This window comes from Phycodurus eques, chromosome 20, assembly GCF_024500275.1.
Source record: "Phycodurus eques isolate BA_2022a chromosome 20, UOR_Pequ_1.1, whole genome shotgun sequence".
NCBI classification, from domain to species: Eukaryota; Metazoa; Chordata; class Actinopteri; order Syngnathiformes; family Syngnathidae; genus Phycodurus; species Phycodurus eques.
Genome location: NC_084544.1, coordinates 2,155,268 through 2,171,969, shown reverse-complemented (window position 1 = coordinate 2,171,969; position 16,702 = coordinate 2,155,268). Strand labels below are relative to the sequence as shown.

General features: G+C 43.4%; 3 protein-coding genes across 7 annotated transcripts in view; 1 reads left to right on the top strand and 2 right to left on the bottom strand.

Annotated features, from left to right (window-relative positions):
* Window positions 1-312, bottom strand: part of LOC133395838 (regulation of nuclear pre-mRNA domain-containing protein 1A-like) — a 20,160-nt gene extending 19,848 nt beyond the window's left edge. Inside the window, exon 1 of the mRNA XM_061665068.1 lies at window positions 57-312. Coding sequence (XP_061521052.1) covers window positions 57-100 — 44 coding nt within the window. The 5' untranslated portion in view covers window positions 101-312. The remainder of the gene's footprint in view (window positions 1-56) is intronic.
* Window positions 1-12,293, top strand: part of ndrg1a (N-myc downstream regulated 1a) — a 15,595-nt gene extending 3,302 nt beyond the window's left edge. Inside the window, exons 2-16 of one of the 3 annotated variants that reach the window (XM_061665065.1) lie at window positions 1,660-1,734; window positions 2,375-2,410; window positions 6,185-6,290; window positions 6,372-6,492; window positions 7,236-7,298; window positions 7,388-7,448; window positions 8,241-8,327; window positions 8,404-8,460; window positions 8,540-8,643; window positions 8,747-8,803; window positions 8,880-8,931; window positions 9,454-9,501; window positions 9,853-9,888; window positions 10,321-10,372; window positions 10,835-12,293. In XM_061665065.1, coding sequence (XP_061521049.1) covers window positions 1,678-1,734; window positions 2,375-2,410; window positions 6,185-6,290; window positions 6,372-6,492; window positions 7,236-7,298; window positions 7,388-7,448; window positions 8,241-8,327; window positions 8,404-8,460; window positions 8,540-8,643; window positions 8,747-8,803; window positions 8,880-8,931; window positions 9,454-9,501; window positions 9,853-9,888; window positions 10,321-10,372; window positions 10,835-11,079 — 1,182 coding nt within the window. In that variant the 5' untranslated portion in view covers window positions 1,660-1,677 and the 3' untranslated portion in view covers window positions 11,080-12,293. Of the gene's footprint in view, window positions 1-1,659; window positions 1,735-2,374; window positions 2,411-2,623; window positions 2,631-5,217; window positions 5,354-6,184; window positions 6,291-6,371; window positions 6,493-7,235; window positions 7,299-7,387; window positions 7,449-8,240; window positions 8,328-8,403; window positions 8,461-8,539; window positions 8,644-8,746; window positions 8,804-8,879; window positions 8,932-9,453; window positions 9,502-9,852; window positions 9,889-10,320; window positions 10,373-10,834 lie in introns of those variants that run through there. The other 2 variants (XM_061665067.1, XM_061665066.1) reach the window with 2 other exon arrangements.
* Window positions 11,875-16,702, bottom strand: ccn4a (cellular communication network factor 4a). Of its 3 annotated transcripts, none has more exons than XM_061665062.1 (5): window positions 16,196-16,702; window positions 15,015-15,285; window positions 14,436-14,690; window positions 13,921-14,130; window positions 11,875-13,310 (listed from the first exon to the last, which is right to left on the bottom strand). In XM_061665062.1, exons 1-5 carry the CDS (start codon window positions 16,241-16,243, stop codon window positions 12,844-12,846), a joined length of 1,251 nt encoding a protein of 416 aa, XP_061521046.1. In that variant the 5' UTR covers window positions 16,244-16,702; the 3' UTR covers window positions 11,875-12,843. The 3 variants fall into 3 exon arrangements, with proteins under 3 accessions (XP_061521046.1, XP_061521048.1, XP_061521047.1); XM_061665063.1 differs by having other exon boundaries at window positions 12,913-13,310; window positions 13,937-14,130; XM_061665064.1 differs by lacking the exon at window positions 15,015-15,285.

Below are 16,702 nucleotides of genomic sequence, written 5' to 3'. Positions count from 1 at the left end.
TCATGTCAGCATTTTAGCACGTGAAACGAGTTGGGCCGTCGCCGTGGCCGCCCCACCTTCTCACTTCCTCTTTCTTCTTCTTCTTCTTCATCATCTTCATCTCCTCCTCCTCTTCGTCTTTCAACAAAGGCCCCGCAGTACAGCCACCAAAAAATGGGCGTGTTGTTCGATGCTCCTCGTTGCCATTGTGCGATCCGGATCGCTCCGGTCTCTTGGCCTTCACTCTGTGTGTGTTTGCATGTGAGAGCGTATTTCACACTTCCTGTGCAAGACGTCCAGCTGCGTCAGCTTGACAAGTCATTAACTGTGGACACGCACGCACACACAAGTAGCACATTCATGCGCTAATGTAGCATTTGCGTACAAAGGTGCGAACATCGTCTGCTTTTATCGAAGTCAAGAACGACAGCACGCGCATGGGGCAAAAATAGCCTTTGAAAACATACAGAATCCGATTTCTACACGTGCTGAAAGACAGAAAACCTCGTTCGGAAGCTAAGGACGGAGCGCATGTCGCGAGCCTAATAGCGTCGTTGCCCGAGTCCCGTTTGAGCGTTTTCGGAAAATTGGGAAAAAACACTAGAAATGCAGCAAAACGACCAGTCGAGTTGCACGATCCTACTTTTGTGGATTACCGTGAACACAATCTTTAGCAAGCCTTCTGCTACATTTTTATCGAAGGACCAAATCTGCCTTTCGTCGTCTTTTGTTTTCTCTTTTTTATCTTATAACCTGTTTTGTATAGCGTTCTTCCGCACCGCGTAAACATCATCGCATTTTCATTCATGTCAGCGGGAAACATCACCTCGATTTGCGAACGTTTGGGTTCGCGAACGGAACAAATTAAATTCATAAACAGAGGTTCCGCTGTATTCGTAGTTTTTTTTTTTTGCTAAATAGGCATTTTTTGTGAGTTAGGTGAGCGTGTCAGCAAAACTAACGCAATGTATTTTGATAGCATATAAGCCCCAATCCACGCCGACTAGTTATTGGTTTAAAATCAATAAATAAAAACATTCTTACCTTGTGCAAAGTTATCTAGACGGAATTGTATATCATTGACAGTAAAAAAACAAACAAAAAAAAAAAAACAACAACAATGAAACAAACAAACGAAACGTTTACTTTGGTACTTCAGTGGATTTTAGAGTCTGTACTTTTGAACTTGTAATCAAGTAAAAGGGTCGAATCAGTACCTCTACTTTCATTATAGTCTTTTATTTCTGTATTTCCGCGCAAGTACACCTGCCATTCCTGCGTCTCTGTTTACCACAAGTAGCAAATAAGGCGCATCAAAGCGAGTGTCAAAGAAGCACGCGAGCACGGCAGGCCTGATAGGACAAGTTGAGTGGATGACAGTCAAAGGAAGATGACCCACAATGCTTAGCGGCACATTCTAGCATCAGGCGGGGGCGTCGAGTTTCATTTCATGTGTGCAAAAGAAAAAGAAGAAGGCACGCAGAGAGTCAAAAAGTCATCTGTTTTCTTTACTCTGCTGCCAACAAGTCTTGCTTTTTCCCTACGCTGCGAAAGGCTCGTGAATGCGGCACACGCCAGTCGAACCAGTCGGCGGCTGACAAACCCGTTGAAGTCGCAGACCGTGCATTTAATTCCAATTGTAATTATCATTTCGTTGCGAATTGTCTTGTTGCCCGACAGGCTACGCAGCCCGTCGACATGGACGACATCCAGGTTGTTGAATCCAAACCTCTGCTGGTCGACAGGGAACTGCCCGTACGTATTCATTATCATCATTAGTATCATTACTTTTCGGATTATGACGATGATAGGATTACGATGGGTTCGTTAGTGCTAGTTTTAGTGGCAAAATGATTACAAATAATTCACACGTGCACAAAAACTACTGAGAAAACCGATGAATCATATGAGTGATACTGTATCAAAACAATATGGGGGGCAAATGTAAACAACAGGAAATGTTATAAAATATGTATATTTAGGAAACAAAAACATATTAAAAAATAAATAAAAACATTACAGTAAAATAGAAAAAAAATCTAAAGAATATAGGAACATTTAAAATGTGTTTAAAAATGATATATATATATATAATCGAAAGCTACAGTATGTAAATGCAAAATAGAATAAAAATCTATACATAATATAGAAAAAAAGTGGCTTGCTATAATATGCTGCGATGCTTTAACCGAAATAGCTGTCAAAATGGCCGACATGGGTCGTGTCCGACATTATGGGATGTCGGACACGACATCCCATAATTGGAGGGGACGCTCCCTCAGGAAATTAGATTAGTCGTACGCTAATTGTGTTGTTGTGATGAATAATGTTTTTTCTTGTGTGTGTGTGTGTGTGTGTGTTTGTGTGTGTGCGCACGCTTGCGTGTGTGTCGCAGGGCCTGAGGGAGGCGGTGCAGCAGCTCGCTATCAAGGTACGCTCGCACACACGCTGGACATTTATTAGCTCGCTATCAAGGTACGCTCGCACACACGCTGGACATTTATTAGCTCGCTATCAAGCTACGCTCGCACACACGCTGGACATTTATTAGCTCGCTATCAAGCTACGCTCGCACACACGCTGGACATTTATTAGCTCGCTATCAAGCTACGCTCGCACACACGCTGGACATTTATTAGCTCGCTATCAAGCTATGCTAGCACTTATTAGCCCACCCGCTAGTAAAGATTATGTGAGCCAGCGACCTTTGTCACATGACCCACTTTGCCTCATCTGGGATAGCGCCATCTAGTGGCCCAAAGAGTCAGTGACGCTAATCTTCTCATCTTTATCTCCGCATGCGGTAACTTCGTCAGGTGGGAAATCGAATCTGGGCTCGGCTAATTCGGTCTGCCTGCTCCTGCACGCCCGATGTGTTTCCTTACTCGATTTGGGTCTCTTGTTAGCTTTGTGACGCTAAGTCTCACCGCTAGCAAATGCAGACGATAATCTAAATTTAGTTCTGGTGTCATTTATCAGGGTCGAAAGAAGACCCTGCTGCATTATTACAGTTATTTTTTGTCCCCTACTTTTTGAATGTTAGTTATAATGTATTTTTTATTGTATATTCATTTATCTCATTCAGTAACAAATTACTGGTTGATTGGTTTATTGGTTTATTGTAATACATTGGTTTATTGTAATACATTCATGTATTTGATGTGATGAAACACTCGGTTAAAATAACAATGTTGAATATACATATACATTTGATTTATTATATGAAATAATTGGCTCGTCAAAATTCATTTCTTAATTTTTGGGTTTTTGTATTTATCGCAATAAATGATAGTTTTATTGTAACTACAATAAAAAAAAGTTCAGTAGTATAATCAATTGCACATATATTTTTTACTAGATTAAAAAAACTGGTTGTGATGTTCATTAAAAATTTCAATATTCAAAAATGTAATATATTTTAACATTTGATTTATTTTATTGGATATTTATTTAATTTGTATTACTATTTCTTTATCTTATTAAATTAGTTCATTGATTTATTGTAAATAGTGAAATCATAAAATACTATCACAGTTTTTTACATATACTTTCTATTTTCTTTTTTAAATACATTTTAACAATGTATTTTATTAAAATTACTTAATTGCAATTAAATTAATTATGAATATTATAAAATTAAATTAATTATGAATATTATAATTAAATATTCATAATCGTTTTATTTATTCAAATATATTATATTAAAGTACAATGATATTTTGTAATGTAAGTATTGATATCATTTATTAATTAAAACAATGAATACAAAAAAATATATATATTTTTATATTCATATATATATTTTATATATATATATATATATATATATATATTTTTTTTTTTTTAACCTCTATGAATGACCTTGCCCATGTGTCCATTTTAAAAATCAAACATGTTCCTTGAGCGCAACCTAAGCGGTAATGAACCGGTATTCGGCACCAGAAGTGAAGAAGCGCACCGAGTGACTACTGACGAAAGTTGTTTGTGTCACACATTCCCACGCGGCGGGCGGGATTACGACGGGCGCGGCGGCCTGCGTGCTCGTGTGCGAGTGTCATCTGGGCGGGGTTGTTGGACGGATGACGACCGGTGTGTTTACGTCGAGTAAAAGGGTCACCCTCTTCTTCCTCGGACGAGGAGGAGGACGTGCAAAAAAAGAAAACAAAAGTAGAAAAAGTCAAAACATCATCCAAAAAAAAAAAAAAAGTACAAAGGTGCAGTTTTGTGTCCCTCAATTAGTCAACACTTGCCAAAAAGACCAAATATCATCTCAAGCATTCAGAAATCATAATTATACACACATTTCCATCCATTTATTTATTAAAGATAGAAGCTTTGTTTCAAAAAAATGTTTACTTTCTCATCATATTAAATGATTGATTCCTTTAAATGAGATGCAGTGGATTTTTAAAAAAAGATTTTTTAAATTATTTTTGTCAATTCGTCTATTTTTATACTACATATGTGTATATATATATATATATATATATATATATAAAATATTCGGATCATTTGATCATCCGAAAATCTGTGACATAAAAACCAAATCAGAGAGATAAAAGGCGAATAAGCAGCGAAATTGGTTAAAAAAAAAAAAAAGTGAATTAGTGGAAATTGGGTTGAAAAAAAAACGGGGTGTTCCGGGAACAATGGGGGATAGGTTCCAAAAGAAAACCTGCGCAAAGGTAAATTTGCAAACATCATTCACAAATTACATTATTTTCAAACAAAAACACATTTATATTGTATTTGTAAAATTAGGTGATTTAAATATATTCCATTATATTTAAAAAGTGCAATCTAAGTGTAGTTTTACTTATATTTTATGCTATTTCTTAAAATAAGATTTTTAGTGTTGTTCATTTAAATGTATTTTAATTGATGTGGTTGGAGACCAGACCCCTGTGGTACCCCTCATGTCATTTTACATGCTTCTGACCTTATGTTAGTTTAGTGTACAATTCAATTTCCACTTTTGTGTCTTTAACATGATCAAATAAAAAAATAAAAAAAATCATAAAATATGTTACACCAGTGGAATATATTCATCAACTCACAGCTACACAAACAAACAGCATTTCATAAAGGGTTCCCTCAGTGTGTCACTGAATAGCCGCATTCCCCCCGCCCGGTCCCGACAATCCAATTTAGGGATCTTTCCATCTGGAATTAGCTCGTTTTGACCGTGTTGCAAGGCACCACGGGAAGTCAGGGGGCTTACGGCTTAGCGCTATAAAGGCGTCGAGCCGACCTCGACTTCCCCGCTGGCGCTTCGGACCTTCGCCCGGATTTCAGGTTTCCCGCGCGTACGTTTCCTGCAAAAATGGTTCTGGACGATTCCGACGTGGAGATGATTGTGACTGACGAAGTTGCTGTGAGTTTTGTCCGATTTTTCGGGGCGTATTTGCCAGGATGAACGCTGAGGCGGTTTGTCGGTGTTCGTGAAGCGGTTAGAAGGAACCGGTTTGGAAAAATGAGGAAGTTTAATATGGCAACAGTTGGGCTGATGATAATAACGATTGATAATTGTTGCTTGTTTATTTGGAACGTGCGTCTGCTATTGTTACTGTAAAACAAGTATGCCCACTTTAGTCCAATCTATAATATGTATGTTTGTTTGTTTACACGTTTACAACAAAATCACAACATTTGGATTTACTTATGCTACTACTTATACTACTTATGCTCTACATTATTGAATTACATTTGTAATAAAAAATGTAATGTCTACTTGAGTCCAATTTATGTTATTATTTTTATACAAATTGACAGAGGAAAAAAACCCAAAATCAAACTGTTGACTTTTATTTAATATTCATTTGTTTCTGCTCTACCTTTTTTCATTGTTTTTTTAAATTTCATTGGACTTTAAGTTAAATCAAATGCATTTCACACTTTTATTTTTAATCAATTCATTCTATTATATTAGTTTTTAAAAAATTGAAAAATAAATAATAAAAAACCTAGGAAACAGTCGTCAGTCCTTATGCCTTTTTTTCTTTTTCTTTTTTTTAATGACGACAATTTTTAACCCTTTTTAACTCAAAAACGATTTTTCATGAATTTTACTGCTACCAAATCAAATCCTTTTTGTATGTTTCCACATGACCTTCAAAATGTTTAATTCGGATCTTGGGCCGTAAAAGCCGCGACCACTGGACGTGTGTTGTTTTGCTGTATTTGACACATCGTGTTGTTTTTGCAGGAGCACGACGTGGAGACCCCCTACGGAAGACTCCACTGCACCATGCGGGGGGTCCCCAAAGGGGAGCGGCCCGTCATCCTCACCTTCCACGACATCGGACTCAACCGTGAGTACCCTCTCGGCGAGCTAACTCTTCCTCCTCCTCCTCCTCCTCCTCCTCCTCATGGCGGTCTTCTCCGTCCCGCAGACAAAACGTGCTGGGATTCGCTGTTCACCCACGAGGACATGGCGGAGATCCTGAACCACTTCGCCGTGTGTCACGTGGACGCCCTCGGGCAGCACGAGGCCGCTAACACCTTTTCCACTGGGTGAGCCACACACACACACACACACACACACACACACACGCGAATAAACGCGCACACGTCGGTAAACTTTGACATGTTGGGTTGATCAGTGCAAGATGTTCTTAAGGTGGCCTGATTTGCCGAGTATTTTTTTTGGCCCAAGCGGGAGCGCCACCTCTTTTCTTTTGTCATTTTGTTTGATTTTATTTATTTTTACTCATTTCAAATGATTATTTCTATGTTTTAATTCAATTTGTATTTTTTCGTGTGATTTGTATGATATTTATTGCCTTTTTCTAGCTTGTGGATTTGCTTTTAATACATTTGATGATATTTTTAAAAGGTAGATTTTTATTACTATTATATTCCTTTAAAACTTCGATATTATTTTCTTATTTTACATTTTAAAATTGTATTTGTATTATATTGTTTATGGTGAATTGCATTTGACATTTACATTTTATGCCTTGGTGTATTTTTCTAAAATTTAGGATTTTATTTAATGAGATTTTTAATATATGATCTTTCTCATAATACTTTTAGAGTACATTAGTATTATATTCTTTGATTATTTTTTCATGACATTTTTAAATTAGATTTGTACTATATTTTACATATTGTGTAGCATGTTTTGATTTGTCCCTATCCCATTTTATTTTACTACCATTTTCCAATGTCTTCATACATTTAAAATTCCATTTGTTTTATTTTGTATTGTTCTACTATTGTTTATTTTTCCGATTGCATCCCCCCCCCCCCCCCAGCTACGAGTATCCGACCATGGACGAACTCTCCGAGACGCTCCCGCTGGTGCTGAAGCATTTCGGGTACGTGGTGGAGTGCCAGCTTGTTGTTGTGACTTGTTCTAACAGCTTGTCTGTGTGTCTTTGTGTGTTTGTGTGCGCACGCGCCACAGGTTGAAGTCTGTTATTGGATTAGGGATGGGAGCCGGAGCCTACATGCTGACCAAATTCGCCGTAAGCCGCACACCCTCCTCCTCCTCCTCCTCCTCCTCCTCCTCTTCCTCACTCATCTCCCTCTCAGTCAGCCTTAATAATTGACTGAAAAACAATCATCATCCTACTTTTTTGCGACCGAGCTCCCTTTTCCCAATGACCCTGAACGCCTCTGGAAAGTTTGACAAACGTGTACAAAGCGTGTTATTTTTAAATGCTTAAGTTTTGAACCCCCCCCCCCCCAAAAGAAATAATGTTAAAGCAAAACTAATGTCTATGTTCGTGTCCAAATGCGATTTGCATTGTCTATTGCAATGTCTACTGCTTGGCACAATTTGAGGGGCGTGACTTAAAAAATATAATAAAATCCTGGACCCGGTAGGGTAGTGCACGACTTGCCCCTCATGCGAAAGCTCCGATCCTAGCTCAAATTTGTGGGGCATGATAAATAAATAAATAAATACAAATATAGAAATATATATATATCTGGATCTGGCGGGCCCAAATACAAAATCTCAGCTACTCGGCAGAATTTTTGAGGCATGATTTTTATTTATTTATTTTTTTTTGTTTTGTTTCGTGAATGCAAAAGTCCCCACCACCAAGCAGAAATTGTGGCAAATAATTTTTTAAAAATGCTTGCGATATGAGGTCCTATGAATATTAAATGCAGTGTACTCCTACAAATTATAATCACGAGAGCAGATGCTAGGTAAAGGACAATTGTATGATTAGGCTAAACTTTATGGAATCTACTCTAGTCTAATCTAATGTAATCTATGTTGTGTGTGTGTGCGTGTGTGTGTGTGTTAGCTTGATTACCCGAAAATGGTGGAAGGTCTGGTGCTCATCAACATCAACCCGTGTGCCGAGGGCTGGATGGACTGGGCTGCGCACAAGGTAACAAACGCCCAAATACCTCAACATAAATATCCAAAATCTCGATCTCGATCTAAAAGAGTCATTCTGATGCCAGATCAGCGGCTGGACCCACGCCTTGCCCGATCTGGTCATCAGCCATCTCTTCGGAAAGGTTAGCGCTATGCTAGTTTTGAATGTTTTTGGCCGTCAGCGCTAACCGCGCCTAACGGATGCTAACTGCGTGCCCGCAGGAGGAGATCCACAACAACCAGGAACTGGTGGCCACGTACCGCCACCACGTCTTGAAGGACATGAACCAGTTCAACCTGCAGCTCTTCATCAAGGCCTACGAAAGGTGGAGGCGTGTTGCCTTTGGAGGCGGCTGGGAATTTACAGTTCTTGTTGTTGCTCACGACTGGATTTGTAACGTTTTCTTCTGTTTGTTTGTTTTTCCCAAGTCGGAGGGACCTGGAGATCGAGAGGCCGGTCCCGGGAAGCAACGTCAGAACCCTCAAGTGAGTCAACGCTGTTCGCCATTGGTTGTTTTGTTTTCATTTTCACGCGTTACCCATGTGTGACCTTTGACCCCAGGTGTCCGTGCCTTCTGGTGGTTGGGGACAGCTCGCCTGCTGTGGACGCTGTGGTAAGAAAGGTTAATTGACACCAGTTGACCTAAACCTGGTTTGAAACCCTAATTTGAAACCATAACCTTGTATAAAAACCCTGATCTGTTTTGAAAGCATTATTTGGACCCCAAACTCAGGCGTGAAACCCTAAGTTAAAACCCTGATCCAAGACCCTATCCCCAATTTGAAACACTTGATTGGACCCCGAGCCCTTATTTCGAACCCTTACCCAGGTTTCCAAGCCTCCTTTGGAACCTTAACCCGGGCTTGAAACCCAGATATCAAAGCCTTACCTCAGTTTGAAACCTTAGGCCTTGTTGGAAACCTTAAACTTGTCTTAATACATGATTTTAAAAAAAATCTCCCTGATTTGAAAGCCTAATTTTAAACGCTAAGCCTACTTTGAACCCCAAACCTGGCTTGAAACTCTGATTTGAATTCCTGTCCTGAACTTGAAGCACGAACCTTGGCATGAAATCTTAATTCAAAACCCTAACCGTATCCTGAACCCCAATTTCGGGGTGTTCTTGTTGGTGCAGGTGGAGTGCAACACCAAACTGGACCCCACGAAAGCGACCCTGCTTAAGGTGAGACCCTCAGGCTACTTGTTATCGTCACGGAAACAGCACCGCGCGCGCGTGTGTGTGTGTTCACCTGGTGACACATTAACCGGCGCCTGTGCTCAATCTGCCGCGCGTGACCTACTTGCGACGACCTCTCGCATCGCCCGACAGGCCGCCGGCCAAAATGTTCGACGGCCGCTCGAGCGTGCGTGGCGGCCAAAGCGCATGTGGCGTTTAATGGCACTGTGGAGAAACCAGCGTCATCTCTTTAATGGCCTTTTTTGTTGTCGCTTTGCTCCTTTTCGCCTGCTTTGTTTAGCATGAATCAAGCGCAATTTGTATTTTGCACCTAATATCGAATTTATTTCTCGACAGATGGCCGACTGTGGGGGCATGCCCCAAGTTGACCAGGTGCGTATGACATCATGCGTAGATTCACAGATGGATTGTTGTGTTTGTTGCTTGTACTGATCAGGACATTCTTGTAAAAGTTAATATATATTTTTTTTAAATAGTAGTAATTAACATGTAGCCATACATCGTGTTATGCTGTAAAAAAAAAAAAAAAAAAAGCTGAGAATTCATTTTCACATAACTTTTAAAACCATGATAATTTAAATTAAAAACAAATGTTTTAAAATTCCATTTCAGTGGTACTGTTTTACATTTTACTTGAATATTTATTACACTAGATGTTCATCATACACTTTACACACAAGCTAGTGTGGCTATTGTCAGACTTTTATAAAAATCATGAAATAATTTGATTTATCATTGTTTTATAAATACATATAAGTAATCATATATAATGTGAATAATTGCTGCAATTATTCTCTTGTATAGCCCGGCAAGCTGACAGAGGCGTTCAAGTACTTCATTCAGGGCATGGGATACAGTGAGTGACCTTTTAATCTGTTTTCTAATACTCTACTGCCCCCTTGTGGCCACATATGTCTTAGCACTTGCCACATATGCAAAATCTCTACTGCGAGGCAGAATCTGTCGTAAGACATTTTTTTCGGTCCATAGGGCCATCTGCTGCACCTGATGGGGCAGTGCAACAGCTGCCCCACATGCAAAATCTCAACTGCTAGGCAGAATTTGTGGGGCAGGATCAAAATCGATGAGATCAAAATCTGCACTGCCTGGAAATATTTGGGGACATTTAAAAAAAAAAAAAATTCTAATAATCTGCAAAATCTACTGGATCCAGTGGGGCAGTGCAATAACTGCCCCGGCAATCATATTTTGTACACAGCGGACAGCCCACGAAGACCAATACAAGAACTGTATCAAAATGTCAATCAAATGGGTCGAATATTCACCTCCTCCTTCTTCTTCTTCTTTCTCCTCGCAGTGCCGTCCGCCAGCATGACCCGCCTGCTGCGCTCTCGCACGGCGTCGGGTTCCAGCGTGACGTCCGCCGAGGGCTCGCGCTCGCGCTCGCACACCCACGAGGGCAACCGCTCGCGCTCGCACACCAACGAGGGCCCGCGCTCGCGTTCCCACACGGCCGACCACCAGCGGGGCCACGCCCCCGCGGGCGACGCCGCCGCCGCCGTGGACCAGGCCGTGCTCAAGGCCCCCGAAGTGTCTTGTTAAATCGGCAACAGCAAAAAAAAAAAAAAAACATCTTGTTTAACCCTTCTTTGTTTGCTGCACCACTGTCAACATATTTTTTTAAAAAATCTGGAATCTAGGAGGGTTGGACCTGTGCTTTTGGGTCTGGTGATGGTGTAAGTGTGTAGATGTAGCGCTAGGGGGTGACAGAGAGCACGGAGAAAGCTTGTGCGTCATTTTATGTCTCTTCACCCTGTTTTTTTTGTATCAAACGGACACATACGTTGACGTCAACGCGTTTTCACTCGCTGTTGGGGCAGTGTAACACTTGCCCCATATGAAAAATCTCCACTGCTGGGCAAAATTTGTGGGGAATGATTTAAAAAAATTAAAAAATCGGGATCTGATGGGGCAATGCAACATTTGCCCCATATGCAAACTGCTTAGCAAAATTTGTGAGGCATGATTACAAACCCGAATATTTTTCTACCACAGCGCCATCTTCTGGATCTAGCGGGGCGCTGCCCTTGTGGACCACACCATGACAAAGGCAGTGTGTGGTTTTTTGTTGTTGTTGTGCGTGTCCATTTCAAATTAGGGTTAGGAGGATTCATTGAACCGGTGCTGTTGAGTCTGGTGATGATGTAGTGTGTCGGGGCATCGCTAGGGGGTGACAGAGAGCGCGGAGGAAGCTTGTTGTGTTTCATTATTTCTCTTACTGTTTGTTTTTTTTGGTTTTTATTTACCATATCTACTGCTTACTCGTTATTGCAAATGTTTGCATTTATTTTACTTTCCTTCTGCTTGGAAACAAACATGAAGAAGGAAAAACATACAACATTAAGGGAACTACTTGTTTTTTTAATCAAAGCCACTCTTAATCGAAAAGCTTTATTCATAATGCCGGCAGGAAAAAAAAAAACCAATTAACGTTTTTTTATACCATTTATTTTCTATACAATCAAGCACAACGGAACGAAGCGGCGCCACGCCGTTGTTCACTTTGTGTGTGTATGTGTGAGACATAAAAACATTTCGATTGTCGTCGTTATTGTTTTTGTTGTTAATAATAATAATAACGGCATAGAGGTTAGTTGCCGCTCTGTCTCTCTCCTCTCTGGCTTGCACTACGTTGGCCAACATTTGCTTTTGTTGGAGCTTTTTGACGGCTTTGTAAAGATGCGGCGTTCGGGCGGCATAACAGTTTGTATTTATTAAGAAAAAAAATTACATTAAAACAAAATGCTAACTTGTAACTCATCTGATCTCAGTGTGCTTTTTTGTTTTGTTTGTTGTTCGGTTCCAGCTCTTTAAAAACATTTGTTTGCATTTCCAAGTCCTACATAGTTAAAATAATTAGACATGCAAAAATACTTTTTTTTTTGCATTTCCAAGTCATATAAAATGCTCAAAAAATTAAGAAAAATAATAGATGAATTTCTTTCTACATTGAATAATTGAATTTTGCACGAATATAAAATGATCATATATATATATTTTTTTAAAGTACTAGTTTTTTTTATTCATTTCCAAGTCCTATAAATAATTGAACAACGAGATTCTTATTTCATTACTTTTGTATTAATATTAGATGACCATAAATATTTTCCTAGTTAAAAAAAAGACTCAAATAAATAAAAATGTCATACTGGGATATCATTAATGGATTTCTAATGATCAAATATTTTTTAAAATACAATATATTCTTGAATTTCTAAGACTGAAATACCTTTTTGTTGCATTTCCAAGCCATGTGAAGGGCTAAAAAATGAAAATGACCAAATGAAAAGCATTTACACTCAAATATCAGGATACAAGTATTTCTTGTTTTTGTTTTCTTTTCAACTGCTTCACGAGTCCCTTGCGGAAACGCCGCACGTCATTATTGACACATTTGTCCGGGCAAAGACTTACAAACATCAAATGAATTTGAAGGAAGCGTTGGGGAACGGGGGTGAGGCCGGCCGGCCGGCTCAGTTCATGACCTCGGGGTAGCCGTAATAATTCTCCAGCTCGGCGAAGATGTCGTTGGGGTTCTTGCAGCTGAGGTTGCAGAAGCAGGCCTGCACCCACATCATCTTCCAGGAGAACGTGGAGCCGTCGGGGCACGCGAACTCCACGGCCACCGTCTTGGACTTGTGCGGGATGCAGCAGCGCTCGTCCGTGCACACGCCGCAGAACTTGGGCCGGTACCGCCTGGTGCTGGTGCAGCCCGAGATGCTCATGTTGGATGCGCGCTCCTCGCGGTACACGTTCACGCACTTCTTGCCCGCCTGACCGCGACAGGCAAACCAATATCAATACGTCGCATTATTGGGACAGCGGGCAAAGCAAAGTCGCGGAGGTGGCGTACGCACACTTTCCCACTTGCTTAAGGAAGGGAGGGAAGACGGCGGGGAGGAGGGAAAGGAGGGAGGGAGCGACGATGGAAGGGAAGAAAGAAGCAAATGGGGATTGTCGGGAAGGAAGGGAAGAAATTGGAAAGGAGGAAGACCGGGAGAAAAAAAAAACGGAAGGATGGAAGAAAGAAAGAAGGATGAAGGGAATTAAGGAAAGAAATGAAGGGAGTAAGCAAGGATGGAAGGAAGGAAACGAGGATCCATGAAAACAAAGAAGGAAGGGAAGAAGGACAAAGGAAGGAAGGAAGGAAACAAGGCCGATGGGAGGATGACATGAGGAAGCAAGGAGGATGGAAAGAACGAAGAAAGTCGGCAAGGATGGAAGGAAGATGGCATCAAAAGGAAGGAAGGAAAGAAGGGTGGTACAAAAAATAGGAGGTAAGGAAGGAAAGTAGGAATGAAGCCAGTGTTTGGAGCCCCCCCCCCCCACAGTCAACACACACGCACACAGACACACGCGCGCGTGAGTTATGGCGTTGCATACGTGTCCGCGTTGGCACCTTGATGGTCTTGGCGATGTCCACGTCGCACGGCCTCAGGTTGCACAGGCGCGACTCCTTGACGGGCTCACAGCGCCGGTTGGCGTTGGAGACGCGCAGCGACAGGCCGCGCCCGCACGTCTTGGAGCAGGGACTCCACGACGTGGTCCGGCTCACGCAGTTCTTGTGCCAGCCGCTCAGCTCGGCGGGGGGCGCTGACACACGCGGAGAGGACGAGCGTCGCGCTTACTCACACGAGTAAAGAGCAACGTTTAGCTCGATCATCTACAACTACGTGAAAAACATCACCGCGACCAAGTCCGGCTTCCCGTGACGCTTTTCACCGACGGCATCGGCGGGAACGTCAGCGCGAGGAACGGTACAAATGTATCACATATTGGCATTCAATTACACATACGAAACGTAAACATTGACATCATTTAATCAATCATAACATAAATAAAAAGGATAATTGCTGTATACTGTAGTGATGCATGTCCTGGCTTTTGAGCGGTCTTACCCTCCGCGACGTGTCTGGGCGCCGTCTTGCGCCCCCTCTTGGGCTCGTCGCAGATCCACTCGTCGCAGCACCGCCCTCGCACTTTGACGCGGCGCGGGTTCTGGCACCAGACGCGCGGCGGCCTGGACTCGGTGCAGAGCGGCACGCAGCCGACGGCGCCGTTGACGCACACGCACTGGTACTTGCAGCTGGGCTGGAAACTCTGGCCGTTGCGGTAGATGACGCCGTCGTGCTCGCAGCCCGTGCCGACCGTGTCTAGCGGGAGAGCGGGTACGGCGGACGCACGTGAGGCGACGTGACTTCTTGCGCATTCTCGGCCATCCGGGTCACGGATATCGGCAAGAGGTCAACGGAGGCTCTTCTCGGTCGCGGAATACGTTGTCAGCGGGCGTAAAGCTCCTGCCCTGTTTAGAGGACGCCTCTCCGTCCGGAACGCCCCGATTGCTTAGAAAGACGCCACGAAGGAGCCGATTCGCCGGCTCCATTCAACTTTCCGCGAACCCCCGTGACCCGGATGACCGAAGAGGTCAGCAGAAACTCGGCAGAGGCCCGGGACCGGCTCGCGCGAGCGACACTTACATGCGCACGAGCCCTTTTCGTACCTCGGCTTGTCCGAGCTGTAGTCGCAGTAGAGCCCCTTGTGGCGGTCGCAGGTGTCCGCCTCGTTGCACTCCTCGCCCACCTGCCGGGCGCACGCCTTGCAGCAGTCGCAGCCGTCCGTCAGGAGGCTCACGCCCGGCGGGCAGGCGGGGGGCCGGGCGGGACACTCGCAAGGCCACCGGCAGTACTGCGTGCGGTTGTAGGGCCACGTGACCGCCGGCGGCGTGGCAGTGGAATTCTGGGAGGAGGCCTGCCGGACAGGAAGTCGGAAAAACGTGAGACTTCGGACCGGTTGATCCGTCGCAGCATTTTATAGCGATCCACCGGTGCGGGCAACATCGAGATTACGGTTTCTCTTAGAAGTCCGTTATGACTGTATGTCATATTATTTATTACATATCGTCAGTGTCGGGCAAAATATGTTCAATTGTGTTTTATCGCTCGCGTCACTCATGACTCTTCGACCTTTTTATTTAAAAAAAAAAAAAAAAAAATGTGCTACATTTACGGTTGAAACACGGAACAAATGTTTTCCACGATTCTCAAATTTCTGCGGTTCACATCGGGTCTTGGCGCCGAACCCAACGGCAGGACTTTAGCGTATGTATTTTGCGACACATCGCCTGAGGTGACACAATTTAAAATGAGATGGTTTTTGTTTGTTTCTTGGCAGCTAATTAAAAAAAAAAAAAAAAAAAGCGCCTCGGCACGTTGGATCGCCGCTTCCTGTCGCCTCAGGGTCCCGACCGTGACGGACGGGACGAAAAGTGCCCTCGGGAGATCTTTAAATGGGGATTCTCGAGCCCCCCACGAGAACGCTTGAGCGCCGCTCAAGCTTTGCTTGGAGACGCGTCGTGTCGAGACGTACGCAGATCGTGAAAAGGACCCGAACGTGTCGAGAAAGCGGCTCGTCGTCGTACAGACGGCGTTTCTGACCTTCAGGGTTTCCCTAGCAACTCGTTTCTATTTAGTTCAGTTTCCAAAAAAAGGAGTGACGCAGTGTCCCGGACGGCCACACAGCGTCGCCAAAGAAGACCGAATGGAGAAAATCTGCCAAATGCACATTGAAAGTCGATTCCGAATGTGCTTTTGATTATGGGCGCGCAACAGTTGCATTTGAACACGACGGATCTATGCGTTGACCTCGCAAAATGGTGTACCTGCTGAATCCCGACTGCACTGAGAATCCACAAAAGCAGGCGACTCATCCCTGGCGAGGAGCGTCACGCGCATCCACTGCAAAAGCGCCGTTCCAGCTCCTACGCGCGGCGCCAGTCGCGCGTTCTGCACCCCAGCGAGCGAGCGAGCGAGCGAGCGAGCGAGCGGCGTTCAACGCTCCCGGTTTTCTCCCGCTGCTGCACTTTCGCTGCTCGGCTCCTCCTCCTCCACCCCCAAACTCTCCTCCTCCCCAAACTCGGACGCCTCCTTCTCCTCTCAGTCCCGATCCTCCTCTTGCCTTCTCCTCGATCTGGTTCGGCTCCTCCTCGTCTTCCAGCTCCCGACTCCCTTTCTTCTCCTCCTCATGTGTACTTCTCCTCTCCCCCCATGAATCCCGGTTCTCCTCCTTTCGCTCTTTCGGCAGCTCCTCGTCTTGGCCTACGGTCTTCCCTCCCACCGCCTCCTCATTCCGGTGCACCTCCTTCTCTTCCTTTAGCTCGACCGCATCT

Bases quoted from the DNA above. Each gene is read 5' to 3' on its own strand.
- ccn4a (XM_061665062.1), bottom strand. From the start codon at position 16,243: ATGAGTCGCCTGCTTTTGTGGATTCTCAGTGCAGTCGGGATTCAGCAG. The intron at 15,286-16,195 runs GTACACCATTTT...CCTGTCCGGCAG, and splicing joins GTGCAGTCGGGATTCAGCAG to GCCTCCTCCCAGAATTCCAC. The intron at 14,691-15,014 runs GTAAGTGTCGCT...CTCTCCCGCTAG, and splicing joins CGAAAAGGGCTCGTGCGCAT to ACACGGTCGGCACGGGCTGC.